This window comes from Loxodonta africana, chromosome 3 (genome assembly GCF_030014295.1).
Source record: "Loxodonta africana isolate mLoxAfr1 chromosome 3, mLoxAfr1.hap2, whole genome shotgun sequence".
NCBI classification, from domain to species: domain Eukaryota; kingdom Metazoa; phylum Chordata; class Mammalia; order Proboscidea; family Elephantidae; genus Loxodonta; species Loxodonta africana.
The window spans coordinates 131,935,368-131,957,785 of record NC_087344.1 but is presented as its reverse complement, the minus strand read 5'-3'; the positions used below and the strand labels follow the sequence as shown (position 1 = coordinate 131,957,785).

General features: G+C 43.1%; 1 protein-coding gene across 3 annotated transcripts in view; it reads right to left on the bottom strand.

Moving 5' to 3' along the window:
• The window catches only part of LMO4 (LIM domain only 4), a 16,538-nt gene extending 8,997 nt beyond the window's left edge, over positions 1-7,541 (bottom strand). For 2 of the 3 annotated variants that reach the window (XM_064282190.1, XM_010591135.3), the window contains exons 1-2: positions 7,143-7,541; positions 4,156-4,394 (exon numbers count right to left, since the gene is read on the bottom strand). In XM_064282190.1, the coding sequence (XP_064138260.1) occupies positions 4,156-4,391 (236 nt within the window). In that variant the 5' untranslated portion in view covers positions 4,392-4,394; positions 7,143-7,541. The remainder of the gene's footprint in view (positions 1-4,155; positions 4,395-7,142) is intronic. The other variant, XM_010591137.3, reaches the window with a different exon arrangement.
• Positions 7,542-22,418: the final 14,877 nt, after the last annotated feature.

Genomic DNA, 22,418 nt, shown 5'->3' with positions numbered 1-22,418 from the left:
TGGAGAGCAACTCGTATTTTTAGTTCAGTATCAATGCTTAGCATCTTCCACTAACTTCAATGACCAAGAGGTGGGCTTATTTTCAACTGCATTATTACCTCAAGCAAAATACATGCAAAATGGAGTGCTGCCTGGCTGTGTCTTCTAAACCACTTTTAGGCAAGGAGAGGAGCGTTTCCAAGAGTGTAGCTGAAAGGTATACATTTGTACCTGCAAGTAAATATTAGCAACCTATCCGAGGAGAAAAATGCACATCCACACCTACTGATCCAGAAGCAATTGGTTTTCCAGCAGGTTCCTATATTTAATCTAAATTTTGCACCAGCTATATTAAATGTAACAAAGAAATGCAACCCAGAAATTATGCCTGGAGCCAAGTCCATTAAAGGTACTTCGGAATAACTAGAGACCAAGCACCTTAAAAGCACCAGAAGCTATTGATACTTAAGAGGGGGGCTGTGCATAATGGCAACCCCTGCATTAGAGAGGGGAGGGGAAGAAAAAAAAAATCAGCCAAATTACGCTTGGTTAATTCAGAGTAACAGATCTGCCCCCAAGTGAATTGGAGGCCTTGAATTAATTCTGTTATGACAAATCAAGATAAACGTTCCCCCTAAATTGCATGCGATTTAATTAATTTTTGAGATCCTAGTTTTTTTTTTTTTTTCCTAGCTAATAGTTCACATGCTCCTGTGCTGTCATTGTGCTTGAGTGGGCAGACTTCAAAGTGATATTAAATAACCAACTATTAGATTTACCTAGCACGTTCTATTGGAAAAGTGCCATTTAATTACCTAGCCTGTTCAATTAAAGGGACAGCATTCTCTGAATATAGCAGCTTGCTGTTGATTATCAGGGAAATGAACTCACTGCCTGGTGGCGTCTCCATTCCTAACACCACTCCCTCCCCAAACACACCCTCCACCACCAACTAGCATTAGCCCCACACTCCAGGCGCCCACCGCGGGCAGCACGGCGCTCACTGCGTCTGCCGGCGCCACCGCTGGAGGAGCCGGGGAAAGAAAGCGCGCCCTGCTGCCCAGACTCCCGCCCTGCGCTCTCCCCCAAGCGGGCCCAAGGCCGGCCGGCTGGCGGGCAGACGCCTTGGCTGCGGCCTCCGCGGCAGCCCGGTCCGGCTCGGCCCAGCCAGCAAAGAGCTCACGAAGGGCCGCCACCGGGCTTCCAAGCACATTTCCTCGCCCTCCCCGGGCCTGGAGCCCCAACCGTGGGTCTCGGAACTTCCTCCTCTGCTGCACTTTCCACACCAGTCTTCAGGCCGGAGGTGGGGTTAGGAGGCGGATAGGAGGAGAGAGAAACGGAGCTGCCGAAGCTACTTGGTGGTGCTTGAGGGAAGAGGGTGGCAGTTTCCAGGTTCTCCTTCTTTTGTAACGGGGGGGGGGGGTCGGTTGGGGGCTAGGCAGGCGTTGGCCCCTTTAAGACCCGCCCTCCCCCTCCGCTCCATTCCCCCCTTCCAGCCCCTTCCCTCCCTCTTAGAGGCCAATTTTGTTAATTAAATGTTTTGTTTGCGACGCAGCTCTCATTCATTGCGGACACGTCATTCGGAGCAGATCTAAGCCAGAGACCAGATCTCATTAGATAAAGCCCATCAGAACTAAGAAAATGGAGGAGCCACTAATTAAAGCTTTTAATTGTGCGGATTCGCCGCAGCAAGGCAGCCCCTTTATCTGAAATCTTCGAGGGAGAGGAGGCAGAAGCCCAGCTCTGCCCCATAGACACAGGGCCACAGAGCGGGAGGCTGGTGGGGAAAAGCCCCATCGCCCCCAGCCAGCTCTCCCAGCTCCCTAGCAGCTTTTTAGTCATATCTTGGTTGTTTACAAAAACAAAACACAATCTCAAAGTCAGTTTAAAAGCCTCTTAATAAATCTCTGTGGTTCCAGCTGGCCAAAGGGTCCCCTTCACCTGGCAGCTAGCAAGCTGATTACTCCACTCTTCAGTGGCTGCCCTTAGAGAAGTGAAAGCTCCAACAAGTGGACATCGGGGAGACGGGGGAGAGGCAGCTGGGAGGAAAAAACTCCCATGCCTCCTTATCTTTCCACGCTCTCTGGCATGGGATGGGCAGAGGGAGGAAATACTGAAGACTTCAGAGATTTCAAATTGAGCAGGGGCCCTCAGCTGGCTGGTGAGGTCTGAGCAGAGTTAACAGCCAATAAAATTGCCACTGAGCTAAAACTCTTCTCTCCCAGGCCTGATCTAAGGGTAAGGTTCTCAGTGTAGACCTAGTTCAAGAGCAAGCCTGGTCCCAGTTCTGAGATTAAGAGGCAAAAAGAAAGAAGAATATGGATCCGATTAGTTAAGGCTGGAGTTTGGCACACATCCGTTAATCCATTGCTCCATTAAGCAAGAACACATAGAACGGGCATTTATATTGGGTCCCAAGAACAGAGAAGGGAATGTAGGCGATTCCCAGGAAGCTTCTATCCTAAACTTGTCCGGAGGGAATGCGAGTGGACCCATCTCCCTTTTAACTAGTTGTAAGCAGAAGTGAAGGTGTTTCGAGAGCACTTGGAGAGAAAGAGAGAATCTGAGCAGCACCGTCAGTTTTTTCACTACAAACCACCCTCCTATCTTCCCCCAGTTTCGCTCTATTTAATCTCAGTACTGTCAAAGCTTGTGGCATTGCTTCGAAGGAGGGCCAGAGAGCATTACACCCATGCTCCTGCTTATTTTTCCAGAATTCACTTCTAAAAGAACATTAGTGCAGTTAATGTTGCCATCTTAATTTAAACGTACCCTCTCCCATCCCGTATTTCTTCTACTTGGCTGATAAAGGATGGCAGAAGACTGGACATAGGTTGCATTATTGGAATAACCAAATGTCATTTTACAGTAATGATATCGCTGGGATAAACACACCCATAATCAGCTCTGAGCTGCACTGGGATCTTTGACAGTATCAGGCGCAGAGTAGAATCACAATGGAGCTCAACTCTGAACAAAATATCTAATCCACTGATTCACCAGCACTGAAGAAAGCAAAATTTTTCTACTAATCACTATAAAGAAAGGCTTCAGGCGGAATCTTAAATAGAATGCAATTCTTAAAAGTGTGCAGCTCTCTAATATCAACGGTGTGCGTGCAGTTTTTTTTTTTTAATTACTGGATGTGGAAACAGAACACCTCCTAGAAGCATTCATGTGCATCAGTCTATCAAACCATTTACTCAAATTAAATGTGTAATCCTTCAAATGCCTCCTTTCAAATTAATGAGTTTAAGTAGCTTGAGTTCACCTGAAAAGATCCTATAGGCACCTGACCTCCTGAATTCTTCCCATTAATTGCACTGAAACTTGTTGGAAAAGACTGCTTACACGGACATACAAATGTTCCTATACATTGCTTTAAAATGGAAGATTACCACAATTCTACAGCTTCTTTTTCCAAACTTCTTTTGGGGAACAAGGGCAGTGATACAAACAACAACAAAAAAAACAAAAACCTGAACACTCCTCAGCTGAAGATACTACATATTCTCCACTGCAAACCCCACACTAACATTGAGCCTCCAAGTCTCCAACAGTATGAGGAGAAACATTACTGCTGGGTGTTTTTTAGTGTTTTTCTTTTTCTATAAAAAGAATTACAAGTCTTTAAACTGATGGGTAATCAGCATTTTTCCCAAGGAGCACAAAGAATGAGTCACAGCTTTCCACTCAAAAAAGTTTAAAGGTGCTTATGTAAATATCATAATTAGCCATTACCACAGGCAAATCATTTCACACTAACTACACTTTTATTTTTAAGTCAACCTTTTGTCTCCAAGTTTCTCTGGGGGTGCCTACCTTGCTTTCAGAAAGAAGTTTAAACTTCCGCTTGAAATGTTTATTTGTAGCCGGCAGTCCTTTTCTAAGTTGGGGCTGATCACTTAAAATTTTGGTCCAGACAGTGCTCAACCTTCACACACCTATCGGCCCAATCCCACTAAATGGACCGAGTTTTTACTAGGCATGGCATTTACCACTATAAACTGGAAACTAACACATGCTTCTTGAACCCCTTAAATTCTGCCAACCCGAAAATATGGGGGGCTAAAGCTGCAATTTATTATCATAGGTGCTCTCTCCTTTCCTTAAACCCCATGGAAACCTTTGGCCTATGCCATTGCTCCATCTGGGGTAAAGGCAGCAAAACCTTACCTAATGTAGTCGTTTCTGCAAAGGATCATGCCGCTCTTGGTGTAACAGGACGTGCCGATGTCGCCCAGCTGTGCCTGGCAGCAGGAGCACTTGAGGCACCGGCTGTGCCAGTAGCTGTCCATGGCATAGAGCAAAAAGCGGTCCGCAATCTTGCCCCCGCAGCCTGCGCACCGCTTCCAGGAGAGGGAGCCGGCCGTCACCGGGGGCGGCTGCGAGCTGCTGCCCGGGTTCACCATGGTCTGCAGAGAGCGGGAAGGGGACAAGGAAAAAAAGACAAAACAGAGGCAATGCAAAAGTTAATAATAGCCAGGAGAGCAAGCGAGCCCATTCCTCCCTGGAGCTGCTGAAAGGAAGAAGGGCTAGGGCGGGAAGGAGGGTGAGGGGGAGAGGAAAGGAGGGAGGCTCGCCGGCAGCAGCCTCCTGTTTACTTTTCTCAAGCTTTGTTCTGGGGCCACGAGCTCCTCTCAACTTTCCTGCGCTCGCCGCCGCTGACAATTTCAGCTTCGGTACTGTCAAAACTCCGAAAGCGAGGCTCCGGCTGCGCGCTCCACCCCTCGCAGCACCTCCTCCCAGCACCCGCCTCCGCCCACTGCCCCCTCCTCCTCTACCCCGCCGCCCGCCCCCAGCAAATGAGGGTCAAACCCACCCACTGCCGCGCCCAGCCCCTCCCCAGTCCTAGCCGGGCCCAGAGAGCAAGGCGGAGTGGGAAGGCTGCGGCCCCACCGGGCCCCTCCGGAGCCGCGTTCCCTCCCGAGCTCTGCCCTGGGAAGTGCAGCTGCAGTTCACAAGTTGGAAATGAGTTCGGTTTTCTGAAAGGGAAGGAGGGAGGGACCGGCTGTGAGGCGAAGGAGAGCATGGTGGTGGGAGGGGAGGTGAGGGGCGGGCGAGGGAGTGCGGTGTGTAAAGTTGCGAAACTGGTTTTTCGTATTTTAAACAGCACCTTTCACATGCCATTGTGGTGACCGCCATCTCCCATTATTGTTCCAAATCTCATTTCATTTTGAAGATCAATGAGTGTTTTCTCTGGGTTTTCGGGACACAGGCAAGAATAATAGATCATTGAACTTTAGGATGCCTGTTAACTTCCTATACAAACACTCTTCACTTTGGTCTCCCTAATCTGCCCTTGATCAGCAATTTAAATGCTAAAGCTTTGTTCCTCCAAAAAAAAGGGGGGGGGGTACAAATAATATGCGAAAAAGCACTATTAAGGGATGCTCAAAGTTAAATTCGAGCTAGTCCTGCTGTCACCAAAAACTGCTTTTAAAAATTCCCCACTCTTTCTAATGAATGCCACAGGAGAAGCAACTAGGGTATAATATAAGAATCAATTTATTAAGCTTAGCCTAAACCGATTAATTTGTTGCCTTCAATCCTGAGTCCAATAAAGTCCTAGTGTTCCTCCAGTCACTTATTCTATAAAAAGATCAAGTTATTTACTGCCAATTAAGCAGCCTGTTTTGTCTTTGTCCTCTGTAAGCCGAGAGTGTGGGCTCCCCCCGAGGCTCCCAGCTATCTGCTCAAGACATTCAGCTGATACCTCAGAAGGGAGAGGGCGAACTTTGCCAGTCCCCGGCCCAACTTGGCTGCTGCAAAAAAAAAAGGGGGAGGGGGGAGGTAACGAAACAAGGACTCGGGTTCCTTAAATAGGCCGATTTTAAACACATTTCCTCCGAAAGAGTCCCAGAACGTGTGTCCAGTGACCGCACAATAAACCAGAATAAGAACTGCACCAATTAAGCTGTAACAAAACCCTGAGACTTTGGAAACAGGACCACTCTAAAACCCATTAGCATTGCATTTATCCGAATGCATCATACCTTTATGTAAATTGATTTATCTGATGCATTTACTCGAGGAATTGCTTTTTGTTACAATTTCAGCCCTAACCCAAATGAATCTGCATTTCCTGCCCTAGGTCTTTAAACTGTTTCCACCAACGTTTTAATCGCTCCGAATTCCTTTTTAAAAGAGGAGGGGAGAGAGGAAAGTCCAAGCTGTTCCCCGCCCCCATCTTTGGTGAGAGGTAAATATATATGTATACTTTTTTTGAAAAGGAAACATTACGCTGAGAAAAGCATCCAGTAACCCCATTAGCTAAAGCTCTTAAGGACAAGCAATACCTTAATGCTGATTAAATCTAAAAGAGATGAATCAAGAGGACTGACCAGAAACTGACTCCCCTGATAACTAAGGACGGGCCCTCATCAAGTTTCATTTAGAGTTGGAAAAAAAAAAAAAAAGAAAGCTTTTAAGTTAAATAGGCTTATACTCTAGTAATTACATAGCCAAGCAATTTAGGTCCTGGGATAGTCAGTGAAATAGAAAGCAGAACTGGCAGCTAGAGGCAAAATCTGCCCCCCTTTAACAACGTCTCTGGTGTTTTTTAATGGAGACCAAGGGAGGAACAAACGTAGCGCTGGCAATTTGTAGTACAAAAATGGATGCTTAATTCATGCCTTGATTTTAATTAGGTGATTCACCGGATTTCTCCTGCATTGGAACAAAAGACTTATAAACCAAGAAGAATTTTTTTTTTAAAGAATCAGCAGTACCGAATCCTTCTCACTTGGATCCTTTCTGCCACTGTTTCAAAAATAGTGTTTACTTGGGGGGGGGTCATGTCTATACCCCACAGCTCACTACTTCTCATACTTAAACCCTCGTCTAAGCACCCCCTGATGAGCCCCTTATGAACTAGAAATACCTCCAAGCCCCTCTAAGCACCCCACCAGCCTCGTCTCCGAGAACAACCCTTTTGTAAGCAGGAACCGCTACAAAGCTAGCGGCCCCGGCCGTCCTCTGTGCTAGCTCGCAGGCCGGCCTCGGTAGTTTCAGACTCGCGCATTATCTAAGCCGACGTATTGTTTACTTGCAATTTGGGACGGTCAAGGGAAGGAAGCCAAAGAAAACAGCCTCAGTCCAGAACAGCCCCCTTCCTCTTCCCACCGCCCTCCCTGCCCACGGCTCCTCAGCCGCCCCCTTACCTGCTTTTCCCCTATATTGCAATATTGCGAGAGGCGGCGACGGCGAAATGCGAGCGAAGCCGCTCGGCTTCCACGGAAGGGGCGCCTCGGCCGGCGAGCTGGAGGGAGGGAGGGAGTTCTCGCAGAAGCAGGAAAGGGGAGGAGGGGGCTAAGGGCTGCTTTTTTTTTTTTTTTTTTAACGCGTTGCTTTGAGGTTGGGTTGGGGACCCCGCGTAAGTGGCAGCCGGCCAGGAGCAGAAGTGTCAGTCTCGGTCCTCGTCCTTCTCCGCCTCCGCGCGAGCAGCTGCAGGAGCCCTCGGCCCGCGCAGCGCGGCTTCAGGCGCAGCGCAGCGGTAGCAACTGCTGCAATCGCTGCTGCAAGTTTGGCAATGTGGCTTCACTTTGTATATTCCCCCGCCCGACGGCCCCCGCCCCCGCCCGCGCTCCTCGCGCTCCTCCTCCTCCTCCACCGCCTTCCTCCCTCCCGCGCGCTCGCTCGGCTCCGGCGGCGGCGGCTCTACCGAGCTTCCTGCACCTCCAGCGGGGAGCAGCCGCAGAAACAACAGACCTAGCGGAGGCCAGGAGGCGGGCGCGCAGGAGTTGGAGAGCTGCGGCCGGCCAGGGCCCAGCGCACTGCAGCCTGCGCCGCTGCCCGGGCTCTGCCGGGGCTGCTACTGCCGGGCTTGGAGGCGGCGGCGGCGCTGGCCTCTAGCCGCCCCGCTCGCTCCCTCCGCGGCTCTTACACATGTGTTACTGACAGAGCAAAATCCCAACTACTCCCCGGCTCTAGCGCCGACGTCAGCGACCCTCAGCCACTGGGCGGCCGGATTGTTCAGGCGGAATAATAAAACCTGCCAATCCGGAGAAGGACAAAGGGATGACTGAAACGAGACTCTGGGGGGCGGGGGAAAGAGCGAGGCGGAGGAGCGGGCCGTGGAGGGAGGAAGCAGGGCCGGGATCTGGTGGGGAGGAATGAATGGGGCGCCCTGCGCCGGGGACCGGGCCAGAGCTGCTCTTCGCGGCCCCAATGGGGAGCGGAGGCACGAGGCACCCGCACCTGCCCTCGCAGCACGCGAGAGACCCTTGGACCCGCACTGCTTGCCCCTCGGGCATTGCCCTTGCTCGGGACGAGACACTTAGGAAACTTCCTTGCCACCTTTCTCAAGAATGGGTCTCTTCCTGTTTGAGAGGAAAAGTCTCCCTGAAATCTTACGGTGGTAGGTCTCTCTCTCTCACACACACACACACACACACACACACGTACACACGCCACACCATACACATGCAGAAGAGGTGGTTTTAGTTTTGGAGATTTATGAACTTTAGTGTGAGTTTTGTTAACAGGATAAAAACTTAGTAGGGGAAGCGATAACTACCGAAATCCTGGTCACTTAACCCACTTTCCTCCCCATTAATCTGGGTGTAAGCTAAGTGCCTAGTAGGCATTCAGAGATTCTTGTCAATTGCTGGTGATAAACAGATCACACCCCTTATTTTCAAAGCTGAAGAAAACTTCAGAGACAAAGTCATTGCCCCTCCATCCACCCCGCCCTGGAGGATGAGAGGCCAAATTTTCTTATAAGCCCCCAAAAGCAATGAAGGTAATTGCAGGATTCGCAATCCCACGGACTCTGGAGAGTAAGAAATGTCACTCCTAGTATAAATCAAGTTTTGAGGAATGCTTTTAGGGTGGTAGCCTGAGAGTTTCTTTCCAGGGCGGAAGCTCAGCCTAGATACTGGAATACCTAGCCATTCGACTTTATCCACGCTGCCAAATAAGTTTAATAAATCTCCAATCTGAAGTTAATATTAGGTCTGATTATTATTAGTAAGTTCCAGAGAGATTTTCTGTTGGAAAGTATTATGAAAGTGCAAAACCCTTCTGCTAAGTATCATTAAGTAAAACCAGGCTTGTGGGACAAGTTTTCATATTGTATTACACATAGTACTGCTAGATCAGGGAAAGAAACCTGCAGGAGAATCTGGCTAGACGATGCAGATGTGAAATATCTATGGCTTTAGTGTCTGTTTGGAGGATTTATGTCTTTCAAACCATCAAAATTAAGGCTGAGCAAGAAAGAACAATCGTTGCCTATAACATCAAAGAGGACACTTTAGATACCAATTAGAATACTCGTTTATTCTATATTCCTATCACCTTAAAATTAGAGGACTTAATTTTATCAATTGAAATTTAAAATTGCGTTTTATGATCAATTCACCTTGTGCATGTATGAAAAACATTTTTTAAAAAATCATTAAAACAATAACAGCAATTAAAATGTACAGAACACAGCTTAAGTTGGGTGTGAGTAAAAAATGCCAACTTAAAAAGATGTAATGTTCCTTGAAGTTTAGTCAAGAAAGCTCAATAAAACCAAATGAGGAGAGGAACTCCATAAACAAATAATATGCAAATTTTAATTCCCTGGTTCAGTTTTAAATTTGTTAATAATTTATAATAATCAGAATGAGATAACACGAGATCTTAGTGGGTTACAATTAAGTTATGATTTGTAATATGCAAGTAAATTTCCTCTTCTGAACCTTAATTTTCTCATTTACAAAATGAGGGAATTAAACCAAATGGTCTTTGTTTATTCCATTTTAAAATTGTTTTCTTCAATAAAATATGTAGCTGTAATGAATAGTGGTATTTTAGGCATCTTCTGAAGTACTTGCACTAAAGTGAAATTTTCATTTTAAAATTAGATGTTAGAAATTTAACTAGAGGCATGTTCAGGTATCAGTGAGTAATTATCCACAGGAGCCAGGTAGTTTTTGTGGAAGGAAGGAAAGAATGTTGGATAAAACTTTGAATATAGATCTCTAGGGTAGAAGGGGCCTACATTTGGGGGTGTTGGGTTTTTTTATTATTTTGTCTCAGATTGTATGTCGAGTGATGTCTTTACCTATGTCGAGATAGTGGGAGTGGGTGGGAGTGTAGAGAGCTTTATTTGCTGATGTTGTGGTTATAGAAATACGAAAGCGACAATGGCTAACAGTCTCTCTTTTGAGGGGTAGGACGTAAATACATTCACTGTAATCAAGATTCAGGTGTACTTTAACGTACTTTAACCACAGCGCCACCTCTGGGTAGTCTTTATTTCCGCAGCGTTTTCGTTTAGCAGTCCTGGTTGCACAGTGGTTAAAGCGCTCGGATGCGGACTGAAAGGTCAGCTGCTCCACAGGAGAGAGATGTGGCAGTCTGCTCCTGTAAAGATTACAGCCTTGGAAACTCCGTCGGGCAGTATAAGCTGTCCTGTGAGTTGAAATAAGACTCCAAAACAATAGGTTTGGGGTTTTTTTGTTTTTGTTTTTTCCTAATCTGGGTAGCAAGATTTGTGATGTGCAAGTGCCTGCTTGAATGAGGTCAGAATGTCAAATTTTTTCTTTCCGCTGATGCTACTAAAGACACAGAAACTGCTATGAACACAAAAAATTCATTATGAGCAAGAGAGTTTTGTCTTGGGGTAATCGTCAAAGGAATATAGAACAGTGCTCAAAGTAGTAATCCTGGTATAAAGTAGTATTTCCTGAATCAAAATAATAATGCTATTATGTCTAACATCTCAAGAAACCGCTGCTGATGTCATACTTCCATCATTCATCCTCTTCCTATGAGAAACCAGAGTGCAGTATTTTTGGAAATAAAGAGAAATTCAAATTGTTTCTTTCTTGAGCCCTAATAAATTTAGGAACCATACTGATCCTAGAAAAAGCACTCATTCCTCCCACTTGCCCCAAATATTTGTCCATACTTTCCCTTCTTCTCATTTAAGTTCTTCACTCATAATCACTTTCCCATTTTCCGACTTACATTCCCTAAGAGCCTTCCACGGACAGCCAGAGGTTCCACACAGCCCCATGTTGCCTTCAGTGCCACCAGGAGGGCCAAACTATTTGATGCTGACAGCAACTTCTAAGACAAAGTGCCTCCAGCCCTTTCTCAAGAAATATTTTATCCTTTAAAAATCAGTGCAAAACTGTTTTTGAAGGAAGTCTTGTTTTAGGAAATTAACAGAAAAAATCTGTACACCTTTATTGCTGCCACCACAAAGATCCTTTGAACTGAAAAGTTCAGCCAAGGTGAATACAAAAAGCTTGAGTCCAGGACAACAGTTCTAAAATATAAAAGGCGTGGAGAGAAGAAGTGGGAACAGTAGTTAACCAAGAGATGCTAATGAGAAAACCGAAGGAGCTTTATGGCTGTTAGATCTGTGTCAGCTTTTTGTGTTGTTTCTCTTGTTGCTGGTGGATGGTGGATGGTGGTGGGAGTAAGTAGAATTGGGGAGACCACCATGGCATTTAAAAATAGGGGTTCGTATCAAACTCAGCATCTCTAGAAGAGTATATTTCAAAGAACCATCTCCTGGCTTTAAGTACTGATAATAATATTTTAAGTTTACTCACTGCCTTTTATTATTATTTCTCAAAATTTCATGTGGTAGAGGGGAAGATAGTTGCCTTATTAGAATATTCTGTTTAAAAAAAAAAATCCAAATGACTATATTTGGTGAATGCCCCACCAAATCATGTTAATCAATATTTAGGATGGTCTATCCTAACCCCTCTTTTATAGGATAATATAAAAGCATAATGCAGAAGTTGATTTTATTGCAATAGAATAATTGAAAGATCACTGAGGAAAACAAAAGAACATTGATATTATTGTGATTGGAAATATAATTTAAGATGTACATTTTGCTTTTAGTTATTTTTTTGGTTGAAATACCTTGAGATGATGGAAAAGGTGAAAAAGATGTTGCTGGGAATGAAACAAACCTCTGTGACATGCATTTTGCCCGACATACAAAGGCCACCTTTATTATGGCAGAAAAATGACTCATTTTCTTCATACGTGTTTATCAGAGTAGAAACAGGACATTAAAAATCCCCCAAATCTACCTCAGAATTATAAGCAAATCTTGATATATGAGTATATTTCAGAGTGATGATACGCTGGAAGTTATTTGGCTCCCTCATACTATCTACTTCTAGGACTGAATTCTGTCAGCAGTATTCAAACACGAGTGATATTCTGCATGTATCCTTGCAACTAAATGATCAGACTATATGCATGAGTATATGTTCATTAGAGTCTTCTAAATGGTCTAGTGGGTCGACAGGCAAAGCTTATTAAAGTCAAGTTAAATCTTTGCATAGATAAATTTAATTTTGTAATAGTTACAAAAAAGATGTAGATGACTGGGCCATTTGTATGTATGTGAGGTGGTTATTACCAAGAATATATATTAAAATTATAAATCCAATAAAAAACAGCAATTTCATTTAACATTAATTGCTATTCCTCTCTGAGACAATGGAAATGAGCATTTATTGATAGAGAAACTAAGGCATTAAATTATAATTCATTCCCCCTTACCTTCCTACTAACTGTTCTTGGTAAAAGAAAACCTAATAATTCACAAATTTCAAGTGCCCAAACCACAGCTTCTTTAGTTAGTGACATTTTAAACTCTATAGTTAAGCTTTTTCCCTGTGTAGATTTGTGATAAAATGTAGTATCTTAAAGTATAAAACTGATTTCTATTTGTTCACCAAAAAAGTTTATGAAAACATACCATTTATGCATCCAATTTAATGAATGATCCTATTGGATTAAGGGAGTATAATCCATAGCTGTCTATAGATTTGAAAAACACATATTGCCGCTCTATACACTGCCATAAATTTTTTGAAATAAAAAGAACAAGATATGGATTTTTTTTAAATAATAAAATTGGATAACTCAATTGACTAAAATATGTCCCCGCCACGCAGAGGCACACATAACGTCATCATTTATATTTCTCAACGTAAATCAAATTTTATAATAAAATTGTTTTTGATGAATCACCACTTCTTTTCTAGCTTCAAAACATTCTGACAGAGAAGCAAATTTGTCGATTTCTCTGTATGATAAGAAATCACTGAAAATATATTTAAGACCTGTAGTCTAAGATAATTTTTTTCTTTTTGGAAGCTTCCTAGAAAAGAGGAAAATATTCAAGGGAAGCCATTTTCAAATTTTGGGGGAACAACGGAAGAATAAACTAGACTTCCTTTTCAGAGCCATCTGTTCTGCTCTCTGACAATAAGGCTGGCAGAAGTCAGCACAGAACAACACTCTGGAAACAATTTGCTTCAAAGAAAGAATGAAAACTTAAACAACACTACCTTTATACATGTTTGTTCTAATTAGAGGGTTAAAACATCCCCGCATTGCGCCCAGATGCCTCTCTCTGTCCTGTTTTTATTGCTTTTCTCCACTGAGATAACACTGAACACTGCACTGAAATGCCTACTTACTGCTTGTGTCCAGTAGTAAATCCTAGCACATTATTAGAATATCTGCCTGTTATCAGCTCAGTCAGGGAATGAATTATTGACTATAACTCATTGCTGGGAAGACTACACGTGACACTCCAGTGAAGTTTTGATCATTTCTAGAAGTCATGGTAATTTATGGAAGAGGGCTTTGATTGATCTCCCACACCTATTTTGCACCTATCAGTAAATAGGACACATATTGATGGCCTACTTCAACTACATTAACAATATGGGCGAATTCACAACTTAAGCTTTTCTTTTTTTCCAGGACAATTTCTATTAAAACAGTAGCTCTGTTTCCATTAATTTTCTTCTGTGTGCTTTACTCATGGGAGTGGGGAATCACTGATCTAGACTCCTGAGTGTATGGTATCACTATTCTAATAATTATTTAAATATATTCCTCATTTATAGCTGTACCAGCCTCTGCCTCTGAAAAAAAGCCCTGAGACCATGGGAACAAATGAAAATGGAGCAAAAGATGGAGTGAGAGATTTTAAAAGAGCGTCTTGAAGTGTTAGCATACAGCCAATGGGAGAAAAAAGAATTTGTTAAATTAATGGATAATACACAAGTTAGTTATTATTTGAAAAATAAGTTTGCAAATACGTTTGATATAAAATTTACAGATACCATTTTATAAGGCCTAACTGTCACTGTAAAGCTCGCTTGTCTGAACGTTTAATAATAATGACCAACAATCACAACTTCCCTTTGGTTTTAGATATATTTTTCTCCTGTCTCTTTTTTGCTACATCCTTCAAATTCAGTTATTTCTCAGGGTAAACTCTACTAGGCAAATGTTTCCTTTCTTTCTTTAGTGAGTTTTTAATTATTGCTATTTCATTATTGTTTTATTTACTACAATTGCTTTCTAAAAAATTAGCTAGTATTTTCAGCTCTTAATATATATCATGTAATACATCAAATGATATTAAATAATGATTTAAACTTTAACAGTTATTAAACAGCATGTAATGCATGTCTATAGTTCTAGAAATTTTAGCTTATACCCAAATAGTATTTAGTAATCTGATACAAAAATAATGGTGTCTCTTTTTCCAGAGCAGTTGAGATTGGAAGTGGGTAGCTTGACTGAACACTTAGCTTAGAGGAAATAATTCTTTCTTCATTTTATCATAATTTAGTAGCTTCTAGTAGTCATCTAAACAATCTTAAAATTAAAACATAATGTTAATGGGAGAGACTGTTGTCACAGGGTAATGGTTTCCTGCTGCTAGATTAATGCAGTGGCAATAATACTGGAGCATTTATTGAAAATAAAGGGGAAGACAAAGCCAGGAGATTTATTTTTAAAGCAGGTGTCATGGATCCTATGACACTGTTGTGTTACAGTTACTTTATTTCAATTTTGCCAAATGGCTGATAGAGAATGATCCCTTTTCCTGATGGATGTGGGGTGGCAGAATGGCATTGGCTCATATCCCTGTGACTGGAGAATACATTCTTTCTGACTAGAGGAACAGATTTGTTATGTGATTCTTCCAATCAGAAGGCAACTTCTAAGGGCAGTGCTACTTAAAGAGAAAACACCAAAAATGCACAGATAAATGTGCCCCAATAAAAAAGAAAAAAAAAATGCAATTACTTAACATTACCAGTCACACTAGAAACACTAATAAGTCCCCACATTGGCCCCCAAATAGACTGCTCTCCTTCAAGCTTCAGGAGAGGCCTACAGAATGAATGCTCTGTCCACAGATGTTGGTTACTGTCAGCCAAGTGTGCTGGACTCATCTTCTTTGAATGTATGTGATAACTTTGTGCCATGTACCATTCATCTAATGTATCCTGACAGGAATGCTGTGGCAGTCAGAATTCTAAGATGGCCCCCAAGACCCCCACCCCGTGGTATTCACGCTCTGTACACTCTGTGTAATCTCATCCCTTGATTGTGGGTGGGCTGACCTAATTACGTGAGCCTTTTTAAAAGAGGGTTCAAGCCAAAGCTTACTAGTGGTTACCAGGAGCTGGGGCGGGGGGAGGGGGTGCAGGGGAGGGGGGAATGGAAATTATTACTTAAGGGGTACTGAGTTTCTGTTTCTAAAAAAGCCTATTGCCATAGAGTGGATTCCAACTCATAGCGACCCTATAGGACAAAGTAGAACTGCCCCATAGGATTTCCAAGGCTGTAAATCTTTACAAAAGCAGACTACCACATCTTTGAACCACAACCCTTCCAGTTAGCAGCTGAGCACTTAACCACTGCACCACCAGGGCACCGTGAGATTCTGTTTAGGGGAATAAAAAATATTTTGAAAATAGATAGCAGTGATGGGAGAGAGGCAATACCCTGGAAGGAAATAGATACTAGACAGTTAAAAAAAAGAGAGTGACATATGTCAACCACATCTTATGTGGCTAAAGGGTGAACATTAGAACATCATGTACGAGGGAGAACAGAAAGTCCATCAGACGAGCACACCCAAAACAAGTCATTAAAAAAATATAGAGACTGGAATGGCAGGCCACAGGAGGTCTGATCATGAGCCTGAAGAGCAGAGCTCTGCAGCACATGGGGGGCCAGCTGAGCTAATTCTAGAGCCAAGAATCCAGTTGGCTTTCTATATGTCTCACACTTGGGTGGTCTGGACCTATATAGAGGGGCCAGAATGAGACAGATATCTACATCTTTTATGGCTAATATTCATTAATTTCTTACTTGTTACCCTATTGTAAGTACCACGTTCCTACCTCTTAGTATGATAAATGCCCCATTGAGGGGGAGGGAGAAATTATATATTATATATATATATATATGGAATCGACTCGAGGGCACTGGGTTGGGTTATATATATATACATATATATACACACACACACATATATATGGTGTGTATATATATATATATACACCAGCTGCCATCGAGTCAACTTCTATTCATGGTGACCCTAGGTGTGTCAAAGTAGAACTGTGCTCCATAAGATTTTCAATGCCTGATTTTTCGGAAGGTGACTGCCAAGACGTTTTTCCAAGATGCCTCTGAGTGGACTCAAGCCTCTAACCTTTCAGTAAGCAGCCAAGCTCATTAAGCATTTGCACCACCCAGGTGTCTCAATAGATAGATAAATGGATGGATGTTACTAACACATATTGGAGTTGTCATAAACAAATTTTCAGGAGGCCAGTGGGCGAACCAGTGCAGTAGATCCAGGGCGTGGAAGGATCCTCATCAGCTGACTTACCCAAATGAGCTCATAGATTTCTTTGTTTGTATTTTTACCTCCATGAAAACCTTGCTATTCTCTGTTCGTTTGTTTATTTTAAAAAAGCATTTATTGAACCCTTACTACTATGTAACAACCAATATTCAAAGTGCTGGAGATACAGCAGCAAAGAAAGCAAAGCCCCTGCTTTGGTGTTTATAAATTGCTATACATTAAGTAGAGGTCTATGCTATGAAGAAAAATGAAGCAAGGTAAGAGTGACAGAAGCAGCCATGGTGACAAGCTGATTAAGCGTTTGCCTGCTAAACAAAAAGTCTGCAGTTTGAACCCACTTAGTGGCTTCATGGGAGAAAGACCTGGCAATCTGCTCCCGTAAAGATTATAGCCTAGGAAAGCCTATGGGGCAGTTCTATCCTGTCACATGGGGTTGCTACAAGTTGGAACTGGCTCAACAACACACAACAACAACAGCAACAAGAGTGATAGAGAGCAGTAGGGCCAGGGCGGAATGGGTCTTGGTGGTGGAACTTCATGTAGGGCAGTCAGGAAGTCCTCAGTGATGAGATTTAGGCAGAGAAGGAAGGAAGGAAAGGAGCTATGAATCCGGGGGAAAGGCAGCCGCAGGGAAGTGCCCTGTGGAGGATATGTGCACGGCATGACTCAGAAGTAAGAAGAAGGCTGGTGGCCTGGCATGTAGTAGCAGACGAGATCAAAGAGTTCAGACTAGGGTGGACCGAGGACTTGGGCTTTTACCTGGATTGAGAAGGGATGCTCTTGGAGGGCTCTCAGCAGAAAAGAGATATGATCTGATTTGTATTTTTAGAGCATCACTCTGGCTGCTATGTTGAGAACAAATGCCAGGGGGGCAAGGGCAAAAGCAGAGAGACCACCACCAGATAGAAAGTTGTAGCAATAATCAGGCAAGGGGTGCTAGTGACTTGGACTAAAGTGGTAGCGGAGGGGGAGGTGAGAGTCATCAGATTTTGCATATATTATGAGTGTCTTGAAATGCTGGTGGTGTGGTGGTTAAGAGCTACGGCTGCTAACCAAAAGGTCAGCAGTTCGAATCCACCAGGTGCACCTTGGAAACGCTATGGAGCAGTTCTACTCTGTCCTATAGGGTCGCTATGAGTTGGAATCGACTCGACGGCAACAGGTGGTTTTTGATTTGAGTATCTGATGTGAGACAGATAGAAACCATGGTTTCTATTTTTAAATTTGTATAAATGAACTTTGACAGTTCTTTCATGTTTTTGTGGCTCAGGATAGCTATAAATTTCCTTCTGCTTCTGAGACGTTGGGCAGGGCATCCCTTCCCCTCACGCCTATAAGATTCTCCTTCCCATATACTGTGTTCATGTCAGAAATAACAGCACCAGTTGCTGTTGAGTTAGTTTGACTCATGGCAACCCCATGTATGTCAGAGTAGAACTGCACTCTATAGGGTTTTCAATGTCTGTGACCTTTTATAAGTGAATCACCAGGCCTTTCTTCTGAGGTGCCTGTAGGTAGACTCACTCCCAACCTTTTGGCTAGCAGCTGAGCATGCTAAATGTTTGTACCACCCAGGGACTCCATGTTAAAAATAGTCATCATGCAATTTTTCACTTGGATCTTTCCATTTTAACTCAGAAGGGAGAAATAACAAGTACTGAGGCTCTCTATGAGTGCCAGGCACAGTGCTAGGTTCTTTCCATAGAGCTACTCATTTAATCTTATGAACAACCTGATACAATAGGTTTCATTGCCTCCCTTTTAAAATTGAGGAAACTTGAATCATAGAAGTTAAATGATTGCCCAAATTGTGTCAAAAAAAAAAAAAAAAAAAGCTGAGGTAAAACTTGGAGTTCTGCAAAGCTTTACAGGTTAAAGAAGACATCCACATTCTGTGCTCCTAATAAATGAGTAGATGGGTTTCATTAAATTGGTTTGTGCAACATTAGCCTCTAAACCAATGGTTTCCAACTGGATTTGGCCCCCGGTGGACATTTGGCAACGTCCGGAGACAATTTTGGTTGTTACAAGTTGGGTTGGGGTAGTGGGGTAGGCTGCTACTGGCTTTAGTGGGTGGGATGCTGCTTAACATCCTACAGTGCACAAGACAGCCCCCCACAACAAAGGATTATCCTGCCCAAAATGTCAATAGTGCCGAAGTCGAGAAACCCTGTTCTAAACCACTGTTAGATAATTGAGCTGTCATAGTGGAAATAGTATTGATTTTAAAACATTTATTAATAATCTTTTCATCAAGAGGCTTTAAAAATGAGGACGCTTCTGAAGCCAGACAGAACAATTTCAGTTCGAATCCACTAGCTACTCCTTGAAAAAAAAAAAAAAAAAATTTTTTTTTAACCTCTACACAAAGACACAACTGCAAAATTGAAATTGGCAAACGTCCAAGTAAACGTCAACAAAAGGTAACAGGTTAACCAGACAATTGTAATATTATTCAATTCTTATACAGGCACATTTTAATTATATTTATTGCAGGATGCATTTGATATGATTTGGATCGATATTCCAAAAGTAAGATTTTCCTAGGCTCTACAGAAGTCTGATAATAGCTCTGCAGGCATCATTACAGCAGGAGCTCAGGACCAGGGACAATGCTAAACCCGAATGAAATGAGATGGCAAGTCGTGCGATGATTTGAAGGAAACACATTTCAGGCAGAGGAAACAGCAAAGGCAAAGGGTCTGGGGGTGGGAATCGGCTTGGCACATTCTGTGTCAGGTGGTATTGCTACGATGAAGTGAGAGGGACAGAGTGTCATAGCTGAGGCTGGAGAAAGCCAGGGCCATTAGATTTCAATCTGAGCACAATGGGAAGTCACTGGGGGATGTTAAACAGGGGTGTGTCGTAATTCGATTTAATTTTCTGAAAAAAAAAATTATCTGGCTTTCTCAGAAAGAATTCATTGAAGGAATGTGTGACAGAAATTGCTACAAGCTTGCCCTAGGATCCATTTCCTGCTTCCTCTTTAGAAACAGAGCCCCAAAGCGTGGTGCAAACGTCTATTAACCTAAAGATTGGCGGTTTGAACACGTCTAGCAGCATGGCAGAAGAAGGGCCTGCTGACCTGCTTTTGTAAAGGTTATAGCTTACAAAACCCTGTGAAGCAGTTCTCTGTAACACATGGGGTTGCCATTAGTTGGAATCAACTCCAAGGCAACGGGTTTGGGTTTTTTGCTTTATATTGTCCCCTGGAATAAAAGGCTACATTTCCCAAATTTCGCTTGCAGGCTCCATGGACCTTGTGACCAGGTTGTGGCCAATGAATAATATGTAAGGAGCAGTGTAGAAAGGACCTGTAGGAAAGTGCTTAAAGAGAGATGATTCAGCTGGGAAGGACCCACTTTTTTTCTCTATGTATCTTCTTCTTTGGACCTAAAATGTGGACCTGGTGGCTAACTGCTTCACCATGAGATAACCTTGAGGATGGAAGTAATATACTAGGATGAAGCCAAGTACTGGGATGGCGGAGCTGAAGCCCTGGTGAAAGATAGGTCCCTAATGACTCTATGAAGTTGCCAAACCTATGCTAGAATGGTTACTTCCAAACTTCCTTTATGTGAAAGAGAAATACACATAAATTTGTTTACACCAAGTTTTTTATATAGAGTTGATACCAATTCTAACTGACACTGGAGGTGAAAGTGGAAAAAATGGAGAGCAGTAAAGAGACAACTGTAGTAGTCCATGTGAGAGATGGAACTGACGTGGACCAGGGTGAATGGTGGAAGTGGTGAGAGGTGGAAGATTCCAGATATATTTTGCAGGTAGTATTAAGAGCATATGCCCGTGCATTGTGTAGGGGAGTGGAGAGCAAGAACAAAGTCAAGGGTGACCTCTAGTTTTCTGGCATGAACAGGTGAGTGATAGTTGTCATTTCCTGAGATGGGGAAACCTGGGAAAGGAGAGCATTATGGGATAAATCAAGATTCTCTTTTGGACATAAAAGAGTAAGTTTATAATCCCCACTTGATATTCACATGGTGAACTTAAGAAGGCAGTTAGATAGGTAAGTCTGGGGATCATGGGAGACTTCTGGGCCCTAGGTATAAATTTTGGACATAAACGTTTTTATATAGAAAAGATGTAAAGTCATGAATGGGATCTTAAGGAGTCCAGATAGAAAAAGAGCCACCGATTGAGCCCTGGGGCATCCTAATTTTAGAGATGATGAAGAGGAGGAAGAGCCAGTCCAGGTCCTGAAAAGGAGAGGACAATGAAGTGGGTTAAGTCCAGGAGAATGCAGAGTCCCAGAGGGCAAGTGAAGAAAATGTCCCAAGGAGGGAGTGGTTAAATCCACAAATGCTGCTGAGGGGCCAAGATGAGCATGGAAAATAGATCACTGGATTTGGCAAGATGGCTTTATCTGGGAAGTGAAGCCCCCAGCAGACTTCCTTCCCCTTATGCCTCATTGACTAGAATGAAGTCATATACTCACCCCTAGGCCAATCATGATTAAATCCCTGGGCTGGGAGAGAACCACCTGTCCTGGGATCAATGGATCTCTGCCTTGGAAAAAATCAGGAATTGATTCACAGGGAAATGGGGGCAGGGAAATGGCTGTTCATTGGGCAATAAACAATGTCTACCATCATACCTTTTATTTTTACATGAAAACTCCAAATCTCATCACAGCTGGAGCTGGTATTACATTTGGTACAAGAAGTAAAGTCATCTGGTGATTTCTGCTGTTGCCATTGGTCCTGTAACAAACCGATTGTCGGGCATTTATATTTGCAAAATAATCACTCTCATCTTCAGGTTCAACACCTACATCTAAATAAAGATGCTACCAAGTGGAAAAGGAATCAAGTGCATTGATTTTGTTCCCCTCAGATAATAGAGCCACCTTCTTGTCAGCATTGGAAGAGTACAGAGTTCAGCCACATTCGTAAAATTTTAAGAGTTACCATTGCCCAAGTTTTGAGAAAAACTGATGCTAGAGATTACAAAAAAAAAAAAAAAAAATGTGTCCAAGAGAATTCTCCATGTGAACCCTAAGAGGATGTGGGTCCCTCAGCTTCTGCCTCTCCGTTTTCTGGTTAAAAAAACCCTGTCTCTTGTCCTTATAAAGTTCCCTAAAGTTAAACATTCCATTGTCATCTGTCTGTAAGACTAAAGCTGGTTATGAGAACTAGCCTCTCTAACTTCCTCTAACTCCACTGCCATATATGGAAATTGTGCTTATAAAAGAGTGGGTGGTGCTGGGAGGTGAAGCGTGCTGCCTTATTCACAGAACTTGTGATCCTGTGGGACTAGGCCTGGCCTCATTCTCGTAATAACAATAACCTAAACATATAATACCTCCACCTCAGGAATGCTATTTTGCCTTTCTTACAAAAATCTGGAGACACCAAAAGCTACTTGAGGAAAATCAATAAGGAAATACTGATGGAGTGTCCACTACTTGCTAGCCAAGCACCTTGCACAGTGAATAGCACCGAGTAGGCCCTCAATAAATGATTGTTCAATGAACATGAGATACTGTAATGCATAAAGAGGTGACTTACCCTCTAGGCTCTTATAATCTAGTCTGAAAGTCAATGGGTAAAAAACATCTGAAGGTAGAAAGTTAACCACCCATCTGTTAGTTTGTCGTACTGTGGTGGCTTACATGTTACTATAACGCTGGAAGCTATGCCACCAGTATCTCAAATGCCATTAGGGCTACCCACAGTGAACATGTTTCAGCAGACCTTCCAGGCTAAGATAGACAAGGAAGAAAGGCCTAGAGATCTACTTCCAAAAATTAGCCAGTGAAAAC